Source organism: Podarcis pityusensis (genome assembly GCF_964106645.2).
Source record: "Podarcis pityusensis genome assembly, chromosome: 1".
NCBI classification, from domain to species: Eukaryota; Metazoa; Chordata; class Lepidosauria; order Squamata; family Lacertidae; genus Podarcis; species Podarcis pityusensis.
The window spans coordinates 109,761,981-109,786,761 of record NC_138028.1 but is presented as its reverse complement, the minus strand read 5'-3'; the positions used below and the strand labels follow the sequence as shown (position 1 = coordinate 109,786,761).

Below are 24,781 nucleotides of genomic sequence, written 5' to 3'. Positions count from 1 at the left end.
CAATAGTGGTAGTGTTCATGAGACTGTGTGGTACATGCAGACTTAAGCATCTTATATAATAGTGTCTGATGCCTCCGCAATCCTACCAGTTTATATTTTCCTGAACTAATTTATGTATGTATTTAAGAAATGTAAACCCTGACTCTCAATCAAATGTTTCCAAGGTTGCTAATAACATATCTAAAAGCAGCAGCATGATAAAATCCACAGAAAAAAATGAAAACAAAGAAAACTACAAATGTTTTTTTTAAAAGGTTTTTCACATTCTTTGCCATTTTGTAGCTTATTTTGGCTTAATAAGCATGGGAGGGAGTGTGTGAAGAACTTCATTTGCCCCACCACAGTTCTTCCTGTCCCCAGTGCTGGCTATTTGCAAAGAAAGCTCTCGTTGGTGTCAAGGGGAGCTTTCCTCCCTGTGAGATTAGCAATTGGATGGGTGATTCTAATCAGGACAACACTGGCGGCAAAAGATTAAGCCCCCTCCCCACTTGCTATGGTCCCAATCTGTCTCAGCACTGTTCTGTCCCTCCCCCCCCCCGACACCAGCTATCTGTGAAAGAAAAGCCAGCCAAGCAAGGGAAAACTACGTAACTATACACATTGAGGGTCCCTCCACACAATATTGTTGTCATCCATCTGTCTCAAGAGACAATGGAGTGCTCCTCCAGGAGTGAAGTCAAACCACTGCATTAGCAGCACCAAATTGATCTCCCTGGGGTGCAAGCCAGGACAGTGTGTATGGAGGTCCTGGGCTGCCCATACAACAATATCCCCCTCTCAGCCCCACTAATGTGGTCCAAAGGAAAGCAGAGCAATACATTTGGCACCAGCTTGGCAGGAGTTGTTGGAAGAAGGTGTACAAGACTCCATCCAACAGCCTTAGGGTACAATACCTTCAGATCATTTAAGTATTGCAGTTTGGTTCTTGTGATTACTTTTGTGATGAGGCAGATGAACTTATGGCAAGCAAACAGATGAAGTCACATTTTGGTGCAGCATATTGATTTAAAATGGCGCCCAGCACTCAACTGTCAACAAAGATCTCCATCTCAAGAACCCTCAAGCCAAGTTTGGTGGTGATATTCTGAGAGGCAGCCAAACTTACAGAGAACAGACAGATAAACTATTTTCCAAAAATATATAGTAGATGTTCTGACTTTTAGTCCCGTTCATTCTTTGTATCCTAGATATCTGTTCAAATCCGTGTATGATTTAGAGGGGACTAGTATAGCTCTTTAATCCTAGATGCAGTGCTTTTTACAGGTATGATAGGTGCCTGGACCCTGAAAAGTATGTACTACTATGCTGGCTCACTTAAACTCATGCCCATCTGCTAGAGTGGCATGATGCCCACCTAGGCACAAGGCAATATTGCAGTTTAAACAGGACACAGTTGCCAAGCACATATAAGTTTATAAGGATGGCTTTCAAAATCCAACATGTGTTACAAGTTGGGTATTTCCCCCCATCCCAATATCCTCCTGAGATACGAACAACCAAATTAAGCTTTATATACACATATTTCATTACCAGAGATCACATATGCTGGATACCTAGTATAAAATTTGCATGAGGGAATTTGGTTGTTATCCTCAAAATTTGACAGATTTCTTGTAGGCTGCTTCTGAGAATAAGGCTGATCATAGCTTCTCTGAAAAATAATAATCATGCCAATACCCCTGAGTTCATCTTATTTTGAAGACTCTCTATTGGCACCACAAAATAAATGATAATTATCTGGCCTTGAGAGACATCTTGTCACTATTGCTTTGGACTAAACAAGCTCTAACACACAATTAAAAGAAAGCCATATGATTGGTGCTAGAAGTGTAAAAGCATATCAGAGGAAAGCACCTTAGTGGTGCCAATATGTGCCGTCATTGCTGAGGAACCAACATACAACCATAACAGAGAAAGAGCTGGGGGGGGGGGGGAGGCCAAGCGCAGGCCACTGAAAATAGAGTGGGAAGCGCAGGACAGTAGAGAATACTGTCCAGTGAGGATGTATTCTTAAGGAGAGGAAACACACCAAAACTACTGATACCCCATGGCAGCCTTCCCCAACCTGATGCCCTCCATATGTTGTTTGACTCCAAGTCCCACCATCTCCAACCAAGATGGCCAGAGATCAGGGATGATGGGAGTGGTCCTTCTTCAGCCAACAGATGTGTACAAAAATGTGTATATTAGGATAAAGTGTGGATATAGATGCATATATTTGTGAAAGCAATATACAGATATGCAGTATGTTAGCAGAAATATCTTGCAAAAATGTGTATATTAGTCAAAACTGCTTGCAAAAATATGCCTGTTAGGGAAACTTCACACTAAAGTGCTAAAAAAAAAATGTCCGAAGCAAGTTTTAAAAATCACAGATGGCAGCAGAAATGTCGAGAACTGAATTTAAGATTGGAAAAATGAGAGAAACTGAAATCGAGAGATTTGGCCATATCTAGTGGTGAATCAGGACCAGCTATGCCACATTGTTTCATGCAAAACAGAAGAGGGAACGGACTGCTAATGAGAAGCTCAGCTGCAGCCCATTATAAAACCAAGAACAGTGAGGGGATATCTACCTAAGCATCAGCCAATAGGAAATACAGGTGTTCTTAGGCTGCAGTCCTATACCCTACTGGAATATTTATTGTTACTAGTCCTATTTAGTCATCCTAGTTCCGAATGCTGTTACCTGAAGGAGTGTGGGGTTGAGCATCGCAGCTCCAACCCATGCCCCCATAACTGCCCTTATTGTTCTCCTTCAGTTGCAGGCAAGCGTTTGTAGTGGGGAACCAGCCTACTCATGTATGATTTTAAGCCCTGAAATTTATTTATTTATTTATTTTTCTTAATATTTATAGGCTGCCTTTCTGAGTACAATTCGCTGAAGGCAGCTCCCGTAATAAAAATTCAATACGATATCGACAATATAAATATATAGAAGCATTTAATACAACAATATCTCCAAAGTTACTAAGCTGGCAGTAACAACAACATGAAAAACCACACCCAGTCAAAGATATGAGACATAATCTGCCAGCAGAGCAATGTAAAGAAGCATAGCCCAGCCTTCCCAGTCATGTGAAGGCCACAAGGTATTTCAAAAGGACCAGAGCTGTGGAAGCCTTCTGCACATCAGATGTGAGCGAGTTCCAGATCTGCAGGGCTACTACAGAAACGGCCCTCTCCCTCATGCTTGCCTACATTGATAATTTAAATGGTGGGCAAATTTGGAGGATGTTCATGTGAGAGCTGGACCATAAAGAAGGCTGATCGCCGAAGAATTGATGCTTTTGAATTATGGTGCTGGAGGAGATTCTTGAGAGTCCAATGGACTGCAAGAAGATCAAACCTATCCATTCTTAAGGAAATCAGCCCTGAGTGTTCACTGGAAGGACAGATCCTGAAGCTGAGGCTCCAATACTTTGGCCATCTCATAAGAGAAGACTCCCTGGAAAAGACCCTGATGTTGGGAAAGATGGAGGGCACAAGGAGAAGGGGACGACAGAGGACGAGATGGTTGGACAGTGTTCTCGAAGCTACCAGCATGAGTTTGACCAAACTGCGGGAGGCAGTGGAAGACAAGAGTGCCTGGCGTGCTCTGGTCCATGGGGTCACGAAGAGTCGGACACGACTAAACAACTAAACAACAACATGTTGATGTGGCTCCATGCAATCCTTCAACTGGCTCAGGCCCAAATTGTTTATGGCTTTATAGATTTAAAAAACAGCACTTTGAAGTGGGGTCAAAACTACACTGGCATCCAGGACTCTGGTGGCCACATTTTGAACCAGCTGATCTTTCTGAGCCATTTTCAGTGGTCAACGTTTTGTATAACTAAATCATGGGTTAGTGTGGCCTGGTCATGGGCAACCTCCATGAGCAAAGTAGGTGTTCCACTTCAAAAGCGATCCAACTCATGGGAAAGCGATAAGGTCTGTAATGCGGGGAAAGCGCTAGCATACTTGTCCCCCTTCACTCTGATAAAGATATGCCTGCATAGGCCTATTGTGCTGCACACACTATTCTTTTTGCAGCAACTTTCGGGGGGGGGGTTACAATTCTATGGTCAAGGAAGTAATTCATTTTGTTTTATTTCTGTAAATGAAAATGCAAAATAAACTGCAGGACACGCATAGTGTGAATTTAATCTAATTCCTTTTCATCTGCAGACCTGGTCTCAGCAGAAATAATTACTCTGGTTGTGACACATTTCTTTACCTAACTGGGGTAAAGTGCCATTCTTCATGTAGGCAACTCACAGCAGAACCCAAAACAGTGGACCTGTATGAATGATATTGCTCCATTCAACACGAGCACCAGGTCACTAGCTAATGGGTGACTTGGCGGGAATCCAGAATCATGAAATCCTGCACTGGAGCTCTTCTCCACTAGTTACAACTGTGAAGTATGGTGGAACAGAAGCCTAATCAGATAGCAGGAAGAAAAAAAGATGAGTTGGGGGATGAAAGAGAGAGAGAAAGAAATAGGAAATTATTCTGTTTTAAAAGATGGCATTTGGTGTTTTCAAAGTATTAACTTCCTTCTTTCTTTTTTTGCTTTGTGACAAATGAATGTAAAAATGCTCATGCCTTGTGGCCTAAAGGACAACACAGTAGGATCAATGTTCTCTTTGTACTCTATGAAGCTTGAGATTAAAGTCTCTACTGATAAACTGAACATTCTTTAAAACTGACCAGAAGCAAACATTGTCTGTTTGCTGCTACTTTATTACAAAGATACCACTGAGAATAGTGAAGAATACTGTTTGATCTTTAACAGGTTGACCAAATGATTGCAGCAGTCAGCTGTGGTACATGAGATGCTTTCTGCAAATTATTGTTTCTGGTTATAAACCTTTATCATAATATCTCAGAATGAATTATGTATGTATTTCATGTTTTCTCTTCTCCTATCAGCCTTGATGTTCTCATTTCAAGTTTCACCCTAGCCTCCTAATAATGCAATATTGAGGCCATTCAGACACTAATTATGCCTCTATGGCTTTCTTGAAATGACTAAATCAGCATCACTTCTATAATTATCATTAGCAACTTTGTATCAGTGGCTTGCATTACACAAGAAGCTCCACATTAAATGAGTTATGAATATATATGCATTTATAGCAATGAATCTACATTCTATACCTATCTCTTCCGCTCTCTGTTTATTTCTGCACTTGTGTAGTGCTATGTATACACACACACATACTTAATGTTACTATGTGATGCTTTTTGTATGCAATTAAATACTTGCAAAATATATGCAACTGGATACTGAGATGTTTTAACATAATGATTCAATACAATGCCAATGTACTGTTGTTGGATATGGCATGTAGCTCAAAATATCCTGAGAAATCAAGACCAATTATGATATTTGATGACTTCCTGATCTCTCATGTTTAACTAAAAATAAAGCAAGAGTGATTGGAAGGCAGGACAAAGTAGCCAATGCAAGCAATTGCATTGTTCCTCTGCAGTCTTTTGTCCTGAAAACAAACTGAGATGCACATACAAAAGGACTATGCTTTCTATGTGGCTATTCCATGTTTATCCTGTTTCAGGCTTGTATTCTCAGAATGTAATTAGGCACGTTTTCTGGAATATTTAGAGGTGGGGAAAGCTCAGAATTCAGAAACCATTCAGATGAGGCTCTAAAGTGATGATTGCAATGTAAGAAAATCTAAATATTAATATCAGTGAAAGCTTCATTACCAGTATCAACAGTTAGGGAGGGGGTGTCATTGATACTGGTGTGGGGAGAAATGGTTAAAACACTGCTTGTTGTGCATCACAATCACAATCCTGATCCTGAATTTTATTTTCAATTAAATTATTTATTTATTGTCCATGGCCAAAGAATTTGGCTTTTTAATGAGTAGTCTTTAAGGACTAGCCTCACCACTCCAAGCAGTTAGTCCACAGTCTCAGGGGAAACAAGTTGAAAGTTGTCTGGCCTAGCAGTGCTCAATGGTATCCGAGGTCCCATCATTCTCTGACTCTGCCACAACAGTGTCAAGGTCAGCATGGATGCAATAGGGGAGTGATTGGCAAATTGGTAACAGCAGCTCCTTGAAGGTTCTAGATGTGGCTGCTTCGCCACTTTAGCATTAAAATGCTAATAAAAACAAAAAGATCACCCATAGGGTTGGATTTACAAAAAAAATTAATTTATTTTGCTGCCTAACCATAATTTATTTTCAAATTTCTGCACCTATGTATCTTTCCCCAGTAACAATGTGTGTTAAAAAAAAAAAAACTTGTAATGGGCTCTCTTGTATTTTATGACCTATATTATTACTCTCTGGGTAGCAAAATGATGGTGCCAAACTAATTATTGCTTTGTCTAATTTTAAATCCAGGTCTAGAGAGATTAACAACTTACACATTAATTCAAGCATCAACAGACTACATAACATAATGCAGATTCAAGGGAATTAAGGAGCCTGTTCTGAAAAACCTTTATACACTTTGGGCCTGAACCTAAGCTGGTGTAAAGTATTTTCATGATGGTGTTTTACTTTGGAGGCAAGGGGATCTGTATTTGCTGATGAGTTGACCTCTTCACTTTGTTTTTTAAAACACACTTGGCCATAACCCAACACAGAGTTAATGAAATTAATAGGTTGTATCCATTGGTGACTTTGCTGCACCAGAAAGCACTTTATTCCTGAAAGTCAGAGTACCTCATTTTTGCTGATTCCTCCTACCTACTAGACAGCTATATGAAGCAGATCATATGTTTTTTGCCCCCCCCCCTTTGGCTCTGGCTTCAGCAAACATTGGTTGCTACTATGCCTGGTACCAGCTGCCACACCCAACTGGTTTTTTTCCTGTGAGTCATAGGGGAAAGGTTCCCTACCCCTTTCTAAAGCACAAAGCTAAACCTAGAATCAGACATAATGAGTAATGAGTGGTTTTTAAAAGATGCAAACTCTTTTGATCTTCTTGCAACCACTCCAGGGAAGAAATAATAGGGGAAAGCACACAAGTCCGAGGCTCATTCACATAATGTGAAGCGATAGCTTACTGTTACGTTCAAACTGTGGTCACTGTATGACCGAATCTTCTCTCCCAAGCAAAATGGGCACTTGCTCACGCCCTGAGATATGTAGAAAATATTTGTGATTGTGGTGGTCTGTTTACCTGACTCGTATGCAGTAGGAAAACCTCAATCTGATTATCAATTCTTATATATAACTTTACAGTTATTTTCATTTGCTGTGGAAATGAATCTGGGATTTCTGCTGTGTTCCTTTAAAATATAAAAATGTATATTGGCAGGTCTCTAAGACCTTCCTGTAAATCCCGCTCAGTAGACTTAAAAATAATAATAATCGTGATTTCCCACTATTGTTCTTTTCACAAAGAAAATCTATGGACTGTATGAATAGTATGCTAAATATTTTATTGACAAAACTGTTCCTTAAAATGTGTACAAAGGCTTGAGACACCACAAAGGGAAAGGGGTTGCTGCAGTGATTTTGAAATCACCTTCACATGTATGGTACATGGGTTGCTGAAGGACCAGTTTGACCCCCTTGATACTACTGAATATTACTTTGACTCATCTCTTAATTCTGATTATGTGGTGCAGTTGTATCAATCTGAGGTCAAGGGCTTGAATAAATTCTTTTGTGAGGGACTATTAGCAGGTCTATTAGAATTGAAAAGACCCATGCATCTAAATGGTCTTATGAGAATAGAATTACAAATGATGCGTTTTTAAATAAATTGTCATTTCATGGAAACTTATTAGAGAACTTATTGTATTGTTAATGCACAATATTGTTAAGTGATGCCGTCCATTTGTAGAGTAATAGTATAAAGGGGTTGAGAAACAGTTTTATTGATGTAGTTTTTGCTTTGATTCCATTTGTTGCATTTTACTGTAGATTGGTGGAGAAAGTTGAAGTCTTTATACCTTACATTTAAAAATATTTTTTCTTGAGGCTGCAATCCTATATATACTACTCTGGGAGCAAGCCCCATGGAACTCAATGAGACTTACTTTTGAGTAGATGTGTATAGGAGTGCAGCCTCAATCTCCTTCCTATAAAATGTTTCTTTCTTTCTTTCATACTCTTTTATAATTTATGAAGCAGAAATGATAAAATTAATGTATACTTTAGTCAAAACCCTCCCAGAGCAGCTTACATAAGGAAAAGGGAATGTGAGAGAGGAGGCAGAATCAAGCTCAAACTCAAGTTCTTGAAGTGACCATTCTTCTAATGCAGATGTGTCTATGCAGATTTCTGGCTGGCTGATATAAACGCCTCCTGATATAAGTTCTGTCTCTCTTGTCCTTGATAAAAACCAGTTCCTCCCTGGAAGTACTCTCCATCCAACACCAGATCTAGGAACAGAGCAGGTGACAATGTCTTGGCCAGAAGAACAGGGTTGCTCCCACCACACAGTTCTTCTCTCAGACAGCCATCGTCATGGTAGTTGCAATCCTCACAGAAGGGGACCTGATGGAGCTACCCTCCTTTCATGCTGATGTTAGTGGTGATTTAAGCACTCTGGGGCAAAATACATAACATCAGCAGGACTAGTGTCTCATCCATACTTGGAACGCAATCAGCAGACATGCCTAGAATTGTATTCTTGCTTGGCACTGGGCCTAACTTCCAAGTAAAAGCACATAGGCTGTGAGCCTTGCAACAAATCTTTATAGTAGGCCAATATAGTAGACCTCAAATTACTTTGGTGCTGAGGGCTGATGCTAACAGGTTCACCTAAGGTTCCCCAAGTGCATGGTTGAGGTGAGATCCAAACTGATTCATCTCACAGCTCATTCCTCCAACACACTGCACTAGCTCTCATAGAGCTGTCAAAATGTCCACAGGTTATGGTGACATCTCTTTATATAGCAAGAAAAACAGAATGTGTGCATGTGTGGACGTACAAAGGGTTTATTTTACATGAACAGGAATTCTTCTTCTTCTTTTTTACAAATGGCACACATGCCAGGAGGTAGTGGCACAGGTGGCAAGGGAAATATGGAACTTTGTTCCATAATTAATTTTATCTAAGAATATAGTTTATGCAGCACTTGCCCTATTAGAATGATCTGAATGGTCTTTGGAGAAATTTAAATCTCTAGTCCCATCTTGGAACAACTAAGTGAGCCAGCTGTTATAATTTGAAACCATTTACTGTTTGTGGATTGGTCCTTCTGCATACAAACAATAGTGCTGGGGAAGAAGAGAGCTATCTTTAGTGCTTGAGCATCCCTATGTGAAACACCTAACACAGCCTTCGCCAAGCTGGTGCTCTCCAGATGTTTGGTACTCCAACTCCCCATGCTGGCTGGACACCGTGAAGGCTGATCTAACACACTATTAGAGTGGCTGGGACAACCCAGTGAGATGGGCTGTGTACAAATGATAAAATTCTTCTTATTCTTCTTCCTTTCAGTACTGACAACATAGATGTATATCAGGGACTGGCCGGACAAAGAGGTGTGGTGGGAGGCACCAACTGGGGAGCCTCCAATGGAAACCTCGGAGAAGGAAGGTTCAGAGCCAGGGGATTTGTGGTAGGACACCAAGGAGAGGTCAGAGAGAAAAGATTGGAAGGTAGTGCTGGATGCTGAAGGGGCAACAGCGTTTAGTGAGCAGGACGAGCCTGTGAAAAGCAGTTCAGACTCCGAGGCCAAAGCAGAGGAGGAGAGGCGTCAAGAGATTGCTGAAGAATCCAGGGAGTCTCCCTCTCCTGCTGTTGCAAGCTCCCCTCCTCCCTGGTCTCCGAGAACTTGCAAAGTAATGAGAAGATCAGAACAGATATCAGAGGTGCGCAGGCACAGTTTGAGACTGCTTGGGAACCATCCAGGAGAGAAGGAGCTTTAGAGAGGGTGAAAGGAAGGGACCTTCAGTCCTGGCAACTGCTTCATAGGGGCAAGGCCTACTGGGCCATGTTGCTGAGACCACAAGGCCAAGTTGCATGCCCGTTTCCTTGCAGAAAGAGTTAACTGATAACTGATATCTACTTATTTTATTGCTGACCTGTGTCTGATTCCAGCCCTGACAATCTATGTGACAGTAGCAGGGTGGTCTCTCAGCATCTCCAGACAGGGCTAGAAAAGACCCCTGTGTGAAACCCTGGGCGGTCAGAGTCAAGAATATACCTGTGGGTTTAGGGTGGTATATAAATTAAATCTATCTCTCTATCCATCTATCTACAAATAAATAAAAGGATTAGGAACCTGTGGCCCTCCAGATGTTGTTGGATTCCAGTTCTCAGTCCTCCAGTCAGAATGTCCATTGATCAGGGATGATGGGAGCTGCAGTCCAACACCATACTGAATGCCACAGGTTATCTGTGTGTTAGAGACAATACCGAGCTTCGCTGAGCAATAAGACAGCTTCTTATGTTCCTGTGGAAATGTATTTGTTTATAGCATTTGTGTCTGAATTCTACAAGTTTGAGGCAGCTCACAACAATAATCTATAATAAAATAAAACAACATCCTCATGTAAAAATGGCAACACTAAAATTAAAAGCACAGGACATTGAACTCAGCAGATTATATCAGATAGGCATACAATATTTGTTTACTGACCAAAGGTCTTTCCAAACAGATATGTTTCATTTATTTATTTAGAAGATTTCTATTCAGTCCTTCACTAAAAACTCCCAGTGTGATAAAAGAAAATAAAAGAAGTGGCCATTAAAACAAAACAAAGCCATTAAATTCAAAAGAACGGATAAAAACACGGTCAAGGGAACTTATGCTATATGCTGAAATGCCTGCACAATTTTTTTTAAGCCTTTACGTGGTGCCAAAACAAAACATCAAAGAGGCCTCCAAGTAAACCTCTCTGCAAAGAGCATTCTACAGATGGAGTGCCATGACCAAAAGGGCTGCCTGTCTGGTCACCGGCCCCCTAATGGCTAGGAGGGATGAATTCAACCAAACATTGTGGGATATTATCCCACAGCCTTGGAGCTACAGCAACAAATGCCTTGCTTCCTGTTGATGCCATGTTCACTTCATGCAATAAAGGTCATAGGAGAAGGAGTCTTGAATGGTAATAGGGGAGAGACACATATAGAGAGAGTGCTGACCCCTGAAGTTTGTAGGCTGTCCCTGGCCATTAGTACAGGTGTCAAATTCAGATCTGATGTTCTCTTCCCCCACCCTTTCTTACCCGTGGCCCTTCCACAAATACACAACCAGTGCCATCAGAGCTGACAGCACTGATCATTCATTTGGGGAGGATGTACAAGAAAAGCAGCAGGTGCTTGCTTGGCCTTCTTGCTTGGCAGGAAGAAGATATCAACATCTCTGGAGCTATTTTCTCCATAGAGGAAAATCAGGCTTCCCTAAGACAAGGTAAGGATGTGGAAAAGTCTTCTCCAACCTGGTGCCTTCCAGTTTCTTGGACTACAACTCCCATGGCTGCAGCTGAGTTGTAATCCAAAGTGTCTGGAGGGCAATTTAAATCTATATGGAAATATGTGCAGCGTGGGGGCTCAAGGTTAGGCAACCCATAAGGCATGAGGGGCTGATATCAGAAGGAAATATCCCTTTCCCACTATGAGCATGCAGGAATTGTTTCTCCTAATGCAGAGAACGATTTATTTACTTATTTGATTTCTTACTCATTCTTTACCACAAGGTCCCAGGAAGGATTACAAACCCAAACATTGCACATATTTCCATACAGATTTAAAGCTGTAAAAGGTTACATATATTATGAGAAATAATTTAATAATCTAGTAATAGGATCTACTCTGGAAGGGACCAACATGGACTGTGTATTATTTGTGTATTATATATAGCATGCAAGGGAAGGAGAGGCTTGTGAAAGGAAGCATATGAATATAAATTGCACCTAACTGAAAACTATAGTTAACTGATGGACATGCAAGTTAATAATATACACTAATGTATATTGGGACACAGCTGCCGGTAAGTGTGCATTGTACTTGGACTTTCATTTGAGTTAAATTTAGACTTTTATCTGAGCAAACATGCACATGCTTGGGCTATATGGTTGGAGAAGTGTAGTTAAAGAAAGAGCTTGGCAATCCTGCAGGAGAAAACAACAACCCCATACACATAAATTGGAGCAATGTGAACAATTATATGCACATGAGTAAGACATAATGGATTGACAAGTCCCACCTTAAAGCTGCAATTCCGTACTCACACGGATGAGATGAAGTCCTGCTGAACTCAGTGGGATATACCTCTCAGGAGATATGTTTAGGACTGCACTGTTAACTACCTCTAGCAGCACAAATACAAGCTCCATGGGATGTTTATTTTTATACTGGACAGAAGACTATTCCATGCTACTTTCTATGACAGTCCTTTTCATAGAGCTGGGAATTTGCCGTTCTGGCATGCAAAATGTCCCATTGAGTCTTCTGGCACTTGAATACACATTAAGGAGATGTTTGAGTTGCTCTACTTTCTCGCCTTCTGGCTGCTTTGCAAGTACACTGGCGTTAACCTGAAGAAAATCCAAAAGTTTACCATTGTATGCCCAGTTCCTGGGGAAGAGGCTCTATAGAAATCACTGGGGCTTATTTTCTGTGTACACAGAGGTGAGTCTCAAGGTACTAGTGCAGAATATAAATGATAAAAGGGAAACATGGGATAAAATGCCACTCCCTGTGTTAGATCCTCTGTCTGGGCTTTTAACTTGCATATGCAATGTGGCAACATAACTCTTCCCTCCCAAAATGGACTGTGAGAAAGTATTCATTGCATCCAACATAATAAGGTAAGGAAGGGTATGAAAAGCCCGAGATGAACACCAGCTTGCCTTTAAAGTGGGGGGGGGGGGGTGTCGCAGATTGAGAGATGTAGCTTCTGATTAAGGCACTGAAAGTGACAAGCGGATTTTGCTCGAAGACAAAAGACCATTGGTAGGTCCCTGCAGCAAAGCATTTGAGAATGGATTCCATCAAAAAGGTTCTAACTCTAAGGTTTGGATTTGTCTATGCATGTTCCTCACACAACAACAATTAAACTAACAAACTAAGTAACAGGCAAGTGATTATTTGTATGTGAGGTACAACAAAGGCACTTGTAACAACACAAACAGAACTATCATATCACATCACTGCAAATGCAGTAAAAGTCAATGGAGGTAGTTCACATAATCAACTATGAATCATTCAGTTGTAAAGAGACATCAAATCATAAGCAAACATGTATTTTTTGATATCAAAGCACCAGCACGCACCCATCCATACCTCTTAAGAAGGTGCGGTGGCCATCTGATCCTAAACACTTAATCCCTGAAGCTGCTGGGCATGTTCCCTGAGCTGTAAGTAGCAAGGGATTTGCAAGGAGCCACTCTGATGGCTAGATTCTTTCTAATCAACTTTCACAGCTCAAATTATGGGGTATTTCACTAATAGGAGATAAAGGAGAGATGGGACTTGCTGTATAAAAATTGATTCCAGAGACTTATCTCTGTTCAGTCTGGGCTCAAATTAACTCTTGGAGATTATACTAAAAATTAGTATTAACAATGCCCATTTTACAGGTGAAGAAACTGACATTTGCAAATGATAACACAGAGGATCACAAGAGGTACAGCCAAACCCTTTGCATGTTTACAACTATCACATTGCAAACTGGACTCACTTCCAAGCAAGCCTGTTTAATGACATCACACCTCAGAGTATTTTTACTCAGAACTAATTCAAGTATTTCAACAGGACTTGGTCCTTGGCAATTTAGGATTGCAGCCTTGGTATATTTTGTCTTCCCACTCCAATGTATCCTGTGGGAGATTCCTGGTGTACTCAGCACCTCACCTCAGATGGTGCTGCCAGTTTGGATCCACAGGGAAGTCCTTTTAAACAGAGAGCAATTCAGTAGAACTTCCAAGAAAGCATACCTAAGATTAGGTAAGATTAGAATACCCCACAGCACTATCCTAGTACAGTAAACAGAAACACTCTGAAGAGTTTAATGGGATATTACATCTGTATCCACTGCAGAGATTTACTAAGAAATAAAGCCCCGACTGAATTCACTGGGTCCTATTCCGAAAGAAGAGCGGCTTTATTTGCTCAGTGAACACTCTTTTCAACCCAGCGGAAAATTTCTTTGTGAGGAAAGAACTTGTGCAGGACGGTGCCGTGAAACGTCATTTGGAGCAAGTGAGAGCAGGGGATCCTGCACGCAAAGGAACTTCCAAGTGGAGACAGCGGGAATAAAATGCAACTGTTAGGGGGGAAAGTCTAATGTCTCTGGTCGTTTTTCGCTCCCCCCCCCCCATGCTGCTGCTATCCTGCATCATTCAGGTTGCTATCCCCTTTGCCGCACACAGTTTCTTACCCGGGGGGTGCGGAAAGCTCCATAAGCATACAGTGCGACTTTACTCTTTACCCGCGAGCAAGCACACAGAGCAGGATCGGGCTCCCCCCCCCCCCTTTCCCGGTCTTTCTCTTGCTTCAACCGCTCTCGGCTGTTGCCGCCGCGCAGCATCCCAAAGTCTAGGGAGCTGAGTCGACGGCGAGCGGGCTGCACAGAGGCATTACTGCCACTGAGCTGCGGTAGGGCCTGGAGCTGGAGGCGCCGCCGCTGCTGTTGCTTATTGCGAGGTGGGGACCGGGCGGTGGGGTGGGGGGGAGGCAGAGACGTTCGCCGCCGCTGCTGTGGGGGGGTTGGGGGGATGGGACGGGCTATGGCGCTTTCCCGGCTGCAGGGAAAGTGCCCGAGCTGGGAGAAGTGTTTCTCTTGCTGCAGGAGGCGGAGGCGAGGTTGGGAGCAGGGATCCCAACTCCCCAAGTTCCCGAATCGCCTTTTGGCGGCCGCGGGAGGGGCGGGAGAGCTTCCTGGCTGCGCTGCCATGACCTCCCGGCCACCTCCAGGCAGTGTTTGCAGGCTTCCTTGCAAGCGACAGCCCCTACCATGTAACCTGACCTGTGTAGCCAGGGGCCTGGTGGTGGTGGTGGTGCGGCGGCGGCGGCAGTAGCGCGCGGCCATTGAGCTTCCTCTCCTCCTCTTCTTGCCCATGAATCTGGTGCGTCTCTGTCTCTCTCTCTCTCCCTCCCGATATCCCCCCCCCCACCTTTTTCTTCTCTCTCTCTCTTTTTTGAAAACTGATCTTTGGCTCCGAGTGTGAAAGTGATTTGAATTTGGCTCGGCGGCGCTCTGCGCAGGCGTTCAGCTGCTGGCATGCTGGCTCTTTGCGAAGCAGCTGTTTTGGGTTTGAAATTCCAACATGGCAGAGGCTGCAGTCAGTCTTCCCTTCAAAAACTTGGAATGATTTCAAATCATAGGCACCTTCACTTAACCCGAGCCCCCATTCATCAGCGAACAGATAGGATCGATGCTGCTCTAACCTACCGGGCTTCTCTACCAAACCTCCAGGTAAGATCTCCCATCGCCGTTCGTCTCTCTTCATCCTCCCCCCCTCCCGCCCGCTCTGTTTAAAATTTTATATAATTTTAAATATATCCCAGGCGGCTACGGGCGCTTTAAATTTTGTGCGTGTGCCTTTTAAATATTAAATCTAAGCCATAATGCTTTAAATCTATATTTAAATATAGGACATGCTCCAGACTGGTTTATTCTTTTCTCTTTTTTCCCCCCGTTCCGTTTTTCTCATCTAAGCGCAGCGTGGAAAGTAAAGAGATAGCATCGCGGTGGATGGTTTCCCCCCCCTTCCTTGATCGTTGCTAACAATAGTCAGGAGCCCAAGAGTTCGCGATTGCGAGATTTAGATCTTCCCCCTCCACCCCACCCCGCCGCCAAATCCACTTTCGCTTAAGTGGCTCTCTTTTATTTTTTCAAATTGGAGTCCAAGCAGGAACGCGCGGATAAGATGCGACTTAGGTGTATTGGGGGAACGAACTTTTAAGCAAATTAGTGCGAATGAGGATCGGCGGAAGGGGAAAGTTAGGGTTAAATTGCCGTGTTTTAGTTCAGGGTGGGGGGGGCGTGAATATGTCAAGAGAAGCTGATGCAGTAAAATGTAAGCACATCATCGTGGAGGGAGGGGGGACAGCACGGTGGGCGTATTGTTGGCTTGGAACGGAGAGAAAGATGTATAATTTAATGGTATATACAATCCACTGATCCTATTACTATTCTCCCTGGAGCTCTTGTTAGTTTCAATGGGAGTGAGTGAAATTGACATGGACTTGTATTCGTGGTCATGTGCTCTTCTCCCCCCCCCCCTTTCTTTCTTCTCTTGTGATCTGAGATCCCCTTTTTGTTGATGTTGCTTTCCCACTTAATTATATGCATGTAGGTTAAATGAATACCTGACGAAAGGGCCCACGTTTCAAGGCAGTGACATTTGATAGCTGAGAGGAAAAGTGGCTTTAATGAAAAGCAACCTTTGGAATTCCTGCTTGTGAGGAGGAGAAGAAGAAGAGGAAGAGGGGGAAAAATCCAATTCAGCTTTTTTGTGCTGCCAGCAAGAAATGATCAGTAGCACCAGTGTTTATGGTATGTCTGCTTTTGGGATCTATGTCTTTCTATTTCTTTCTTTCTCTCTTTCTTTGCATCTAGATAAATTTTAAAAGCGCATGATGAAAAAAAATATCTGAGGACTTTGCATGTGGATATGGCTAGAGATAAATGATGTTAATGGTAAAGCTTCAAGTGTGTAAATAAGCAGTTTTTGTGTGTTATCATTTTGTTTCTGATTTCTGCTTTGATTGTAGTGTTACTTTTGCTCTCAGTTGCAATGCTAAAGTTGCATGTTACCAAAAGTGAACTGTGTACACTCAAATACTATGTAAATTAGTAAACTCACTGACTGTAAAAAGGGGAGGGGGGAAACCCTGAACATATCTATGCCTACACTCACAGCAAATGTTTCCTTTTAAATTTTAAAGTAATAGTTATTGTTTCTTACTCTATACTACCGTTATATCTTTCCTCCCTCTACTTTTTTGTAGGTTTTAGATCAGGATAGGAAAATAAGATGATTCATAGGTGCACAATAACCAATTCTTCCGCCTCCCTCCTCCAGTTTTAATAACAACCTGTGTATTTTCTGTCCTTTTTTCCATATAGCTGCTTGTCATTGCAACATACTTTTAAATGATTGTAAGAGGCCACATTCTGCAAAACACCTTTAAAAAAATAGGCCTGGAGGGATCTGATGAAATGGGGCAGGGAGGATTTCAATATATTGCAGTTTACAAAAGTCCAGTTACAGAAGCTTAGAGAAAGTATAACAGCAGATTTTGTTTTGCGTACAAATGCAAAAATTAGGAATTTGTGGGGTGACAGAAGGACAGCGAATTGTCTCACTTTTACTAGTCTGTGCGAGAAGCAAATAAGGACAGAGCAAAACCTCATGGTCAGCTTAAGTACGTGACCACTGATCTTTCCTAACAAACCTGAATCCAAAGCAAAGCTTGAGTGCCAAATGTCCACTCCTAGGCTGATGCTAGTAGGTGCCTATATCTCTCCAAAGTAACCCTGAGCCGCTGTTACAATAGGGATGATGATCTGATTATTATTATTTATTTATTTTGCATTTGGAACTTGTTGACTTTAAGGCGATCAATACAGCAACTGTTTATTTTAGATGCACATAATTTGCCCTGAGACATGTTTTTAAGGGGGAGGGGGGAGAGAGCAGGAAGACAAGGCTTTCTCTTTCTCTTCTCTCCCTGCCCCCCAACCGCTTTTATTTCCTAGAGCTGTTGGAGCGAATGTGATTGCCAGATGGGAGATTTCCCTCTGTGATGTTAAAGCTGTAATATATATTCACAGCAGATTGGACCTGCTGCTTGTGATGAGGATATTACATTTATAAATTTTAAATCGGGAATTGGATAGTGTGCTGAGGGCTGAAATTGGATGGGGTGGATGGTGGCCACTGTTTAAATGCAATTCCTGGATGATGATGATGATAATTCTAATAGTAGTAATACACAGTAATCATGGTTGGGTGACATTGCTTTGTATATTGTATGGCACTTGTGCACTTTATTCTCTCCCCCCAACCCCTCTAGGTCTGCCCTCTTCTCCTTCTCTCCACCCCCACCTCTACTTCTCAATTTCCTAGTAGAATATCTTGACCAGCAGAGTGATTTTGAAAGCGGCCGAGTTTTCGGGGAGGGGTGAAGAGGATGAGAGTGTGTGAGAGCACCAATGTAATCAGTTCTGCAACTGAATGTGTGTGTGTGTGTGTGTGTGTGTGTGTATGTATATATATATCAAAAGAAAAAACATGATGCAGTGATTGTTGTTAGTAGATGCACCTAGTTGTTGTTTTGCCCAGTGATGTGGCGTGTCAGGAGCAGAACCCTGAAAAGCTGGAGAGTAGGACTGAGTCACACTCCAGCAGTTCTGCTGTTGCAAATTAAAAGTGTGTTGTGGTCAGGAAATGAAAGCTACTGTGTCTCTTTTGAACAAGTCATTTATCAAGGGGAACATCTATCAAGCAGCCACTTGTCATGATGATGCTCCAAGGGGGGAAAAGTTAGGTCTGAGTTGGGGAAGCTGCTTTGAATTGACTCCCCCTCCTCATCTGCAAAATAAAAATAAAAATGGACTTCTGTGTTTGTCACTCCCAGAAAGAAATTTTTAAGAAAAAAGAGAGTCAGCAGATCCTCCTTACACTTTTGGTTTTGAGTTGTTTAACATAAAGCTGTATCTGATATTTTCCCTATGATATAGATGTATATTTTAAGAATAAAACTTCAAACAGTTAGTTTGCTGCTTTTGCGCTTTAATGTTTGTGGTTCAGGCTTTATTTTTGTGTGTGTGTGCTTCCCTGCATTGCATCTTTAGGAATATATTTCATCTGGGGGACTTGATGGAATGAAATACATTCGTAAGTTTGTTTTCCATGTGACAGTTGCAAGGTTTAGACAGTGAAAATTAATCCCAGATTTCTAACCTCTGATAAATCTGCTTTTTGTTGTATTTGTCATTAGCTCTTTATCGGGGAAATCTTTCCAGTGCTGGTATTTATGCAAGAAATTGGGCATTACTTTGCACCACATCAGGAGACACGTTAAGAACATCTTTGCCCTTTCCACCTTCTCTTTGACAAGTGCACTGCATGTGGATTCTTACTGTAAGCATTTGTATCCTAGACAAGGATACATAGCTATAGATAACTCATGTCAAAAATACCATTTTAGAAAACCACAATATAGGTGAATTTTCGCTGGACTTTCAGAGAAGTTCTGAATTTTCTTTGCCAGACAGCTTTTTGTTAATAAGAGAATGAAGTATTCCTTGAAATCAGGCATTTTTTAGCACTCCTCTGTCCTTACTGAAAAACAAGTGCTATTTGTGGACAGTTTGGACCAGATCTCAGCAAAAATGCAATAGGACTTTGGGTGTTAGATTTGCTAATGAGTTGTGTCTGTTGCATTATTATGAAAAAGCTTTATTAATGTGTGATATTTGAAACAAGATGTGATTACTATACAAACTTGGTGCCCAGTCATCATTCCTTACCCCCAGACAAAAGAGATTTATACAACAGTAACCAGCTGTATTGGAGAAAGTGTGGGGTGTGTGTCAGTTATGTGACATACAATATGGTATTTACCATTGGCAATAAGCATTGGCTTCAGGTACCATCCATATAAACATAGCAGAGGATGGAATACATTACCCCCACCATCAGTATATCTGATACATCAAGGAACTTTTCTCCAAGTTCTTTCTGATGGTAGCAATTCAGCATGAGAGCTTTATTCCTAATATTTTCTAGTGCATGTTGGCTCAGAATATATTCTGTGCCTTGCATTAATACTGAGGTTATATTTATGTTCTATTGCTTGTTTTTATGATCACATGATTAATTTCAAAAGTTTATTTATTGATAACTGTACTGAAGAATTCTTTTAGTGCTTTAGGTTGCAGAACTTGAACTTAGAAATATAGAACTTAGAAATATAATTGTTCATTGTGCATGAAAATGCTGAAAGAGGGGTTTATGCGTGCTTTTAAAATATTGCTTTGGGAGACTGATCATTCTGATGTGTGTGTAGCTGTCAATTAGTTAGCTCTGTGTGTGTATGCAAGAAGTATTTGGGTGTAATGTCTGATCTTCCTGCAGTTTTAATCATCAATTAATCAGTTAATCTGCTTGTTTGGGAGCCATTTTAATGATACAAAATCAGCATGATAGCTGTATGTAGGAAACTCCCTTGCATGTTTTTTAATCTGCTAGTCTCATTTAGCGTTGTTAGATCCGATAAAGGAAAATATTTGGCTCTTTGCCCCCAGTTAACATATGCTTTATAAGAACTTAAGTTTGCATTGTATAACTTTACAAAAAGCGCCAGGTTTATTGACTAATGTTTATTTAATTAACTGGAATTTCATCATGATTTATTGATGGGAGGGAATTGTTATACGGGCATTTTGTGAAGTAATGGAGCATTTTTTCTGTCAATCAGCATGATAAAGTATTTCATCAGCGTGTTTACCTCCTTCTCCTCTCTCTCTCTCCCCCCACTGCCATTAATAAGCAAAGGATTTAAAGTTAACAAGAAACATTAAATATGAACTTGCCTTTCTTTACACAATGCAACCCAACCCAAACAAAATGATCCAAGTTGGTAATAATGGACTAACTTTGATTCTATTAATTTTTATGTACATCTACTAATAAATCAACATACTTCTTTTGAGCTTGGGGAAGACATGGTAATAGTTGGCAAAAGCAGCACAGTGGGCTAATTGAGAGTCATCCTATTCCAATTACATTTTGGTAGTAAAATATGTGGAATTTAGTTAGTTTTTATTTTGTACCAGATTCTCTCTCTCCCCTCCCCATGCTTTTAAATTCCTGATTGTACACCATGGTTATGGTTACAGGTTATTAAACTCTCTTTGCTAGAAATGCTATTTTTTAAAGTGAAAACTGATATATCTTATGGGAAACATCTGGGAGCTTTAAGTGTAGCAGGGGGTCTAGCATCCTTTTATTAATAGACAAACCTGTACCCACTTACCTGATAATTTAACTAAATTGGATTTACCTCTAAGTAGACATGCATAGGATTGTGAGAAGCCGCCAACCCCCACAAAAATACACAAGGATATCTTCCAGGTGTAAAATCCATGCTGCAGTGTTAATTATGAGCATTAGTTGTACTATCGGATATACACAAACAGCCTAGCTTTTCATTTTTTAAACTTCTGTCCTTCAAAATATAGTGGTGAGAAGCTGGAAGCTGGGTAAAAATGGAAGTCTATATAGTCAGCCTACCACACAGTGTGAGTGACGGTGAAACTTCCAAGGAAGGTCAAATTAAAATTAGATATGTCAGCATTTTTGTAGGAAGAGGGGCTTGGAACATATTATTTGAAAAGCAGCGTAAGCTTGTGTTTGCTAGTTCTACAACAGCAAATATGAAAATACCTGTTGATTAACCCGTGAGAATAAAAGTCCTAAAACACAATGAATTCTGTCATTCCAGGAAAAAATCAGTGGGTATCCTCCCAAAAATAAGTTCTTATAGGAGTAGGAACTTTATCCTGCTCTAAAGCAAATTAGAATTCTCTTCATCAGCATAACTTCATGAGGGTACCTGGATATCAAGGCGCTAGAAGAACAATGACAGGCAGCTTCTTGTTCTGGCAATGTCAGTAAATGGTACCTGTGAGATGCTTCATTATAGCACATTTAATTTCAAGGCTAAATTTTATTTAAAGTGGAAATGATTTTGCCCCCTGAAGTGCAGAACTAATGTAGCTATTTTTCTTTAGTGACAATCTGTTTTATTAACATTTGTTTAAAAATAATATTTGTTGCTGCCAGTTTATCATTTGTTTTTGTCATTAAACAGTGTAAATTCTATAAGCATATCCTTGAAGGATATTACCTTAATTTACATTATTAACCGAGAATTTAACTGATTGTTTTCAAGTGCAGTTTAAGAAATAACTGTACAATGTACTGTAAATGCAATATCCTAAAACGATTATTGCAAAAAGACATTGATACCTCTTTCCATATCAGAATGAACAATGTGTCATATTGGATCTCTTCTGTGCCTATTTGTACCCACTTAAATTCATTTACACACAAAACTACATTGCCTCCTTTCTCTTTTTAAACTTACACCACCTTCAGAAGAATATATTTAATTCAACTCTCCTGTCCATTGTTTGTATTTAATATGTCCAAATACAGTTTTGGCAATAAACATTGATGTAAAGCTTATGGTTAATATTGGCTATGGAAGAAACCGAAGACTGCAATTCTGTACCCAGTTAGAATTGAAGCCGCAATCATAGTAGTCTTATGACAACTGCACAGCTAACATTTGAACTTGTCTCTTGATTTTTTAAAATTTTCTCTTTAATGATTTTTTTAAAAAAAAAAATGTTTTAAGTGTGGCTAAAATCAGCATTTAAATTCTCTCCAAATTCTCTTAAATTTATTTTCCAAAGCTCAGCATCTTAATATACTGCATTTTTCTTTTGTATAAGTTGGAGACCTGTTTATGTGTGATTCTTAGGTATCCTTAAAGGCCAGAAGAAAGAGTGATGTTGTAGTAATCAGTAATCTGCGTGCTTACTGAGTAAGTGCGTGTATGCATGTGTAGGATCAGGCTGCATGTGGGTAACATACTCCTGTGCACTACAATTTGTACCAGTGCTTCGACTCTTGTGAAGTGATTAGTGCTCTGTGTAAGTATGTGGTGACAGCTATGCTTATGGATGTGAAGAAACCATTAAGTGCAGTAGCATTAACCTTTTCAGTATGTCTCATCTGAAGTGTGAACTTTAGTTTGTTGGGATGTTCAGCAACAATTGCCTAACCCCATCCTCTCTTCCTTTCTCCCATTACCTCTCCTCACCACTCTCATTACTTTCTGCCTTCTGTGTTGACATGGGGGAAACTCATAAAGTCGGTGCTGCAAGAATCAGGTTTGAAGATTGTTACAGGCATCACAATTTGATACCTAAAACAAATTTAAAAATCAAGCATCCTTTTCAAGTTATAACTGAAGGTCCAGCCAGGATGTATCTGAACACACTTGAAGAGGTGCCATTTATTTTCAAAAGAGATTTCTCCCATCACTCGTGAACAGCTTCACCATGCAGAGAGAGATATCAAAAGAGCTCAGAGAAGCAACAATATTCTTTCATGTTGTCGAGTACTTGGACACTTATAAGATTGTTTCCAAGAAGGGAAAAGAATTGATCCTGTTTTGAATTCCTTGTTGTTGGCATTTGTGAGCCATGTTCCGTAGAGAAAGCTATAAAAATTAAATTCCTTATCCATTGGGTTGTAATGTGAATACAAATTTACTTCTGGCACATGCACCTGTGGTAGTCTAAGCAAAGTGTGTCTGAAAAAAGGAAAATGGTATGTGTGTGTGAGAGAGAGAGTGCGCGCGCATTTGACTATATATATTTATCTTCTGTGTCTCTACAAATAACTATTTTTGCTGAATCTAGCAGCATGGATTTTAATCAAGCATTTTAATTCATATGCTTGCTTTAAAGTAAATAATTGAATGGGACATGGGCATGTCCAGTGTGTTTAGTCAGCAGCAAACCCCAGTGCATTCAATTGGACTTACCTACGAGTAAGTGTGCACAGGACTGCAGTACTATGAACATTTACTCTCAAGTAAGTGCCATGGAACTTTGTGTACGTACAAATAGGAATGGGCTGTGACAGTTGCCATCTAATTACCTGCATTGTGCCTTTAAGAGCAGCCTGAAACTACAGAAATCTAGCCTGTAAATCTTTTCTGATCACTTTATCTCTGTGCCAGGAAACCTGTTTGCTTTCTATGCTAAGCTGCTGTTCAAGACACAGAAGGAGACAGGAGTGGGAATATAAGACTGAATTCCTATATAGGCATTTTAAGCATTTTTGTTATGAAAAGAAGTTACTGAGTGAATATATATTGAGTCCAAATCAAGGACATGTAGGAAGTCTCTGAATTGGACTGTTTAGTAAAGAAAAAAAGACCCTGAAATAGCACCTTAATATGCGAATTGTATTGCAAATATTGGTGAATTACATTCCACAAAATGTCTTGTAATGGTAATCAGCAAGCAAATGCTTTTTCACAAATGAAAGTATTTGTGTATAATTGCCTTCAATATAATGAAGTGGGGGGGGGGGATTTAAATGCACTTTTTGTTGTTGTTAAAAAACCCTATTGACTGGCATAGATGCCAGCCCATCAATATCATTGGGATTACTCCAGAGTAAGTGATCTGAGCACAAAAGCTTATTGAAGCAAATCTATATTTGAAACGGCTAATGAAGAAACGAAAGAACAAGAAACATCTTGTGATCTTTGTTTCATTAACCCCATTACTTTGAACTGTTGCTAATTATATGCCATGCAGTGGTATGTGGCAAAGTATAGACTGTGTAAGCTTTCTCCTGCTTTTCCTTTGTTACTCTTTCATCAATCCTGCTAAATTCTTCGGCTGCCGTAATGCTTGGATTTAACTGGCTCATTATCTCTATGTATAAAGCTATAGAGTGGAGAGCACTTGTAACTCGTGTTGCTTTCAGCTGGAGGTGTTCTGATGTGTGACAGCAATTGTGTTTGCTAGTAGGATGGATCACATTTTGAGGAAACATTTTAAAGATTTCGTTGGCTTTTAGTTTTACCAAATAGTCAGGGCAGCACCACCAGAAGAATTCAAAAGATACTACAAGATGAAGTGCTTCTCAGTGACCTACATCGGGATGTATCCTTACAACGGAGCATGTTTTGAATGCGTGCTTATTAGGGTTTCCCAACTCACTTTTCAGTTTCATGATCCTTTCCATAGTTCCAGCTATTTTTATTGAATGACTCATAGTAGAATAATTAGTAGAACATTTTGTATGGG

At 40.6% G+C, this 24,781-nt stretch overlaps 2 protein-coding genes across 7 annotated transcripts in view; one reads left to right on the top strand and one right to left on the bottom strand.

The window, feature by feature from the left end:
• The window catches only part of LOC308478964 (uncharacterized protein), a 425,355-nt gene that overhangs the window by 268,389 nt on the left and 132,185 nt on the right, over window positions 1–24,781 (bottom strand). The gene's annotated exons all lie outside the window — the stretch shown is intronic.
• FIGN (fidgetin, microtubule severing factor) overlaps window positions 14,646–24,781 on the top strand; it is a 127,788-nt gene continuing 117,652 nt past the window's right edge. For both annotated transcript variants that reach the window (XM_081006740.1, XM_081006738.1), the window contains exons 1-2: window positions 14,646–15,346; window positions 16,230–16,429. In XM_081006740.1, the coding sequence (XP_080862866.1) occupies window positions 16,405–16,429 (25 nt within the window). In that variant the 5' untranslated portion in view covers window positions 14,646–15,346; window positions 16,230–16,404. The remainder of the gene's footprint in view (window positions 15,347–16,229; window positions 16,430–24,781) is intronic.